This window comes from Hipposideros armiger, unplaced genomic scaffold (genome assembly GCF_001890085.2).
Source record: "Hipposideros armiger isolate ML-2016 unplaced genomic scaffold, ASM189008v1 scaffold_552, whole genome shotgun sequence".
NCBI lineage: Eukaryota > Metazoa > Chordata > Mammalia > Chiroptera > Hipposideridae > Hipposideros > Hipposideros armiger.
Window position 1 is genome coordinate 1,425,992 of NW_017731902.1, and position 6,016 is coordinate 1,432,007.

A 6,016-nucleotide genomic window follows, 5' to 3' on the forward strand; every position below is an offset into this window, starting at 1 on the left:
CTAAGACAGAAAGGTGCCTTCTTACTTGAGAACGTAGATGTGTCGTTTGCTGGCGTTGGGGCGTCACTGAACAGAAAACCTGGGCCGAGTCCCAGGTGAAGGGAAAGGGTGGCTGGCGCTAAGCCAATCACAGCCCCTGACGACAGGGCCCAGCCAATCAGAACACGGGATGGTTGGCTCAGGGTAAGGGGCCGCCCCCTTGCAGCTCGGCGGCCAACGCCTTCGCCCAGAGCTAGCTGGAGCGGAGCAGGTTCACAGAGTCCAGGGACTGGGCACCTCCGGAGCTGGGAAACGGTGCCCTCCCACCCCAGCTAATTTCTCTACAGGCCTTGGTCTTAACAGATGTTGGTGCCTGCAGTGGACGAATTCTGACCTGGGCCGTATCACTGGAGATTTTGTGCCCATGGTTGGGGACAGAGTGAGGTCGTTGCCTTGACGACGACAGCATGAGGCCCGCGGTTTTCCTGAGTAAGCTTTCGGCGGGCCGAGGCCAATCTGCCTCCCTGCCTGCTTCACCTGGGACCTGTGACACTGCCAGCAGAAGGAATCGGAACAACACTGAAATTGCTAGTTTTCTCGTCAGCATCTTTTAGACCTGCGAGCGAGATGAATTTCACCTTAAATTTGTTTCCAAGTTAAAAACCTTTGGGTCTTTCTACATGAAAAGCTTTTATATAAACAGTAAGTATAGTACTTTTAAATGCTTCTATTATTTTGCTCTTTTGTCTATACTAGATTTCAATGTCTTTAACAGAATAAAAAAATTAGCATTATTTTTATTATCTAAATTGTTGGTATTGGAATCATGTACTTACATGGCACATGTCCAGAAATATCACATTGTCAATTGTCCAGGTTTTGTTTTTATTACCCTTACATTCAAGGGTATAAGGCATGAAAAGTTATAGTTTATGAGTAACTGTTTCAGGAAACGAAGCTTTTTAAGACGTGATACTTTTAAGGTATTTCTAGGTAGGGCCACTTGAAAAAGCAGGTGTGTTCAATGTGCTGTGACTAAATGTGCATTTGGTTGCAAGAATAAATTTTGAGTAGTCAACTTGCATAATGTTAGCGTGCGATATGCTTCAGAACATCGTAGAGGTGCTTAAGGTAATTTTAATTTTGTTCACTTTGCATTTTCAAATATCAAGGACACCAACGGCATAATATTTCTAAATGATTCAGGTTATAGATTCCAGCTATGTTTGTCCTTGATATGATAAACCTATTGTCTAGTCCTTAATAAAACATGCTGTGTTAGTGGAAGGAAAAATAATTAAGGAAAGGAGAGATACGAGGTGTGATTAAAAAAAATATATATATATATATATATATGGTGACTGTTTAAATAAAAAAAATAATAGTAAAAGACACATTGCCATTAATTCCCCTCAGTTGCATCACCCACCTTCAAACACACTTATCCCCCCATTGTTCTTGCCACTTTCTTAAGCAGTTCTGAAAGTCCTCTTTCATGACTGTCTTTAATTGCGCTGTCGTGGCTGCCTCAATGTCCTGAATTGATTCAAAACATTTTCCTTTCATGGTCATTTTGACTTTGGGGAAGAGCCAGAAGTTTCAAGGTGCCATATCTCATGAATAAGGTGGATGAGGACACACCAATGATTTTATTTGATGGGAATTGCCATACCAGAAGCGATGTATGACACAGAACATTGTCATGATAGAGGATGAGGTAAAGACACTCACAAAAGAGGACTTCCAGAACTGCTTCAGAAGGTGGCAAAAACTATGGGATAGGTGTGTTCAAAGTGAGGGGGAGTATTTTAAGGGGGGTTAATAGCAATGTGTCTTTTAATGTAATAATTATTTTTTTGTTTAAACATTCACCATATCTTTTGATCACACCTCATAGAATTACATTGATAACTTTTTTTCAAGCACATTTTATTTAAAAATAATTAATAGACATTAAGTAGAAGTTAAAATATCAAATGTATGGAACGTTAGTGTTAGGGACACTGCTGTATAAACAATTTATAGTAGAACCTACTATCAAAGCTGGTAGTAAAATAATGAAATAATTGAAGTTGAATATATAAAATTCACACCCTCCCATCCCTGCATCATACCAATCTTCTGGGTTTCCATGTGTATCTATAATAAAACCCTAAATTATTATATGTAAACTGCTGAAAATTTATACATCGGATTGTCATAGTTTGCTAGACCAAAGAGGATATTTGTTTTGGCTTTGTCATTAGTGTACTAATAGGGAAATAAGTAAAACATCACAATTCACAATCTGTATAAAGTAGTTTTATATTGCCATAGTTAAACAGTGTAATAGGCGAGAGTATTTTTTTCTTCCCATGTTTTATCAAGGAGTGTTTTTATATTGTCAGGTTAAAAAAACTTAAGTAAGAATTATCATTTGAATATATAGTTGCTTAAAGATATTTTCTTTTCCTAAAACTTTTAGAATCATTTTGGGATTAGGAGCAATATGTTTTATTTTTTACTTCTAGAATTTAATTTCAAAATCAGATTAAAAAAATAAATTTAACTTTGAAAGTGTAGTTTATTAGCTTTTATATTTCATGGCAATCAAAACCTATGAATTAAAATCTATCTTTCTGTACCAAAATATGTAGTGGAATGATTGCTGAACCTTCATCAATCATTAGTAAAGTAAGAAAGATTTTACTAGGATTGCCTTTATCCAGAAAATGTCTTATAATGGGATGTAAAAGTATTATAAACACAAAATTCAAATGATCATTCTTATAGCGAGTAATCATTAAAAGGATTTTTGATATGCAGTATTTGATTTTTAATTTTTAAAAATCTGCATTTATACTGTGATGTCATTGCTGTTATTTTGTAAGTTCAGTACAGGAATTTAATTACTATAGTAAGAAAAGTAAAGAAAAATTGTTTATCAAAGGTCCTTAGGTGTTAACTTGATAAGTGATCATTTTGTGAACAAATATTTTTTCCATTTGAGTAGAAAGTGCATAAAAGTTTTCAACTTTGATCTTTTAAACCTGATGGAAAAAAAATTAATTTGATCTTCATTAAAACCAAATTCACTTGCTTTTTTCACCTTTGAGTGAAAAGGACTTGTGTTTTTCCAAAGTGAGCTGTAATTGTTTTGTATGATAGTTCAAGTATTGCTTTATTAAAAATATATTGAATTTCATTAACATGGTATTTAGTAATTTAAAGTTAATGGCTTCAATTACATTTGTGTTGTCTATTATGAAATGTATATGATTATTTTGTAGACATAGCTTAGAATTGGAAACAATAAGAAATTGTGAATCAGCACAAGATAGCCATCGATGTAGTGACTGCTCTAATACGGAAAACAAGTGGGGAAGAATTAATTTGCTGGGAGGGTGGAGGAAATTAATATACTCAACATTATTAATTCTGTTTTGGTTTCTACAGCAAGAAAAATTCCTACTTTGAATTAAAATGGAAAAATATGAGAACCTAGGATTAGTTGGAGAAGGGAGCTATGGAATGGTGATGAAATGTAGGAATAAAGATACTGGAAGAATTGTAGCTATCAAGAAGTTCTTAGAAAGTGACGATGATAAAATGGTTAAAAAAATTGCTATGAGAGAAATCAAGTTACTAAAGGTGAGTAAATACATATATTTGGATTAAAAAATAAGTTGTTTCTTGATCAAGATTACATTTTGGGGGGAAAAATACTGTTTATATATTTGTTTTATTTCCATAACAAGGTTTAAAGTATACATTTCTTCCTCTTAGACAATAAATAAAGTGACTATATATGCATATTCATTTATGCATATTTATTTATCTCATGAATATAAACATGATTTTAAGTGTTTATTGCTTCTCTCTTTATCTATTTGCCTACCTACCTATCTACCAACCTAGCTAGAGCTAGCTAGCTATCACCTGTATAGAGGGTCCCAAAGACCATCCCCAGCTTCAATGATTCACTAGGAGGACTCACAGCAGTCAGCAATAGTTGTAGTCATGGCTATGATTTATTACAGTGAAAAGATATAAAGCAAAATCAGCAAAAGGGTGAATTCCAAAGAAGCCGGTCACACAAGTTTCCAAGAACCCTCTTCCAGGGCTGGCTGAGTGGCGCATTGGTTAAGAACTGGCTTGGGACACCAGAGGGCCCCGGTTCGGATCCCACATATGAGGGCCAGTGACACTGCCCTCTACAGCTAAGATGCTGAACAACAGCTCAACTTGGAGCTGGGCTGCCATGAGTCACCGGCGACGGTGTAGGCAGCAACCCTGCTACAGTGGGTTGCCATGGGCTACCGAGTGTAGCCAGCAGCCGTGTGAGCGGCCGTCCTGGCAACTGATCTGCCTCTCCCAGGAAGAGTGCAATGATGGTGCCAACTTGGGCCAGTGAAGCAACGTCCTCCACAACTATACTGAAGAACAAAACGACAGCAACTTTTCTGTTCTCCTTCCCCTAATTCCCCAGCGCTGTTCCCATCCCCCAATTCCCCAATAAAAATCTTAAAAAAAAAAAAAGAACCCTCTTCCAGTGGAATCACACAGGATGCACTTATTTCCTCCAGCAATGAGTTGTGACAACACATGTGAAATATTGTCTACCAAGGAAATTCATTAGAGACTCTGTTTTTATTGGGGGCTGGTTACAATAGGCACCCTCTACCTGGCTCATACCAAAATCCCAGACTCCCAGGAGGCATGCAGGTATTCAGCATAAACCATATTGCTTACACAGTAAGCCATGTTTTCAATTCTGGAAATGAAGGGAACACTCCAGAAATCCATGTTCCCAGGTATCAGCCATGTGCTCACTTTGTAACCATACCTTTTTAAGGATAGCAGTATCAGGCTTGCTGTGTTCTCCCTATCTTTCTCTCTCTCCCCCACTTTCATCAGTCTCACCACAACTTTATCAATTTTATTCATTTTTAGAAAGAAACAACGTTTGGCTTTGTTGATCTGGCTTTTTTGTTCTTTAGTATTTCATTCCTTCTACTTATTTTGGATGGGTTTATTTTGCAGTTCTTTTTCCTAAACCGTTGAGAATAGATGGTTATTCCCATAATTTCCAGCCCTTTTCCCTTCATCTCTGCATTTAAAGCTATACATTTCCTTCTAAGAATAGTTTGGTATGTGTCCCAGAAATTTTGACCAGCAGTTCAAAATATTTTATCATTTCCCTTAAATTACCAAACGTGGAAATTTTCTAGGTTTTCCTTTCCTGGTTATTTACTTTTGACACAATTGCCCTGTGATCCGAGTATATAGTATGTAAGATTTTATTCCTTTGAAATTCCTTGGTACTTACTTTTTGGCTCAGAATAGAGTAAAAAACCAAAAACAATTCCTCATGTACTTGAAAAGTATTCCATTAAATCAGCTTTGTTCATTGTATTGATTAAATCTTCTCAATTCTCACTGATTTATTTTTATTTATTTATTTTTTTGTATGCTTGTTCTATCCAGTACTGAGAAGAAATGTGTTAAAATCTTCCTCTGTGACTATTGATTTGTCTATTTTCACTGTAATTCAGTTAAGGTTTAACTTTATAAATAGAAAGACCATCTTATTAGTATATTTTATTTAGAATTATTGTATCTTCATGTTGAATCAAATATTTTATCATCATGAAATAACTTTATTATAGTAATGTATTGTCTTAAAATCTGTTTTGTCTAAAACTAATGAGACTAGTTTAATTTTGGTTAGTGTTTGCATACTTTATCTTTTTCCATCATTTTACTTTCAATTTTTCTCAATCTTTGTTTAGATGTGTCTCTTGTGAACATATAGTTAGTTACATTTTGCTTTTTATCCTGTTTGACAACCTTTGCCTTTTAATTGGAACATTTAGTCCATTTACATGTAATATGGTTTCTGGTATATTTGGCCACAAATCTTCCATTTTAATATGTGCTACTTGGGGCCGGCCGAGTGGCACGATGGTTAAGAACTCGCTTGGGATGCCAGAGGGCCCCGGTTCGGATCCCACATATGAGGGCCAGTGACACTGCCCTCCACAGCTAAGATGCTGAA

At 36.1% G+C, this 6,016-nt stretch overlaps 1 protein-coding gene across 1 annotated transcript in view; it reads left to right on the top strand.

Moving 5' to 3' along the window:
* Positions 1 to 209: 209 nt before the first annotated feature.
* Positions 210 to 6,016, top strand: part of CDKL2 (cyclin dependent kinase like 2) — a 30,143-nt gene continuing 24,336 nt past the window's right edge. Inside the window, exons 1-2 of the mRNA XM_019623519.1 lie at positions 210 to 681; positions 3,415 to 3,609. Of these exons, the coding sequence (XP_019479064.1) occupies positions 3,442 to 3,609 (168 nt within the window). The 5' untranslated portion in view covers positions 210 to 681; positions 3,415 to 3,441. The remainder of the gene's footprint in view (positions 682 to 3,414; positions 3,610 to 6,016) is intronic.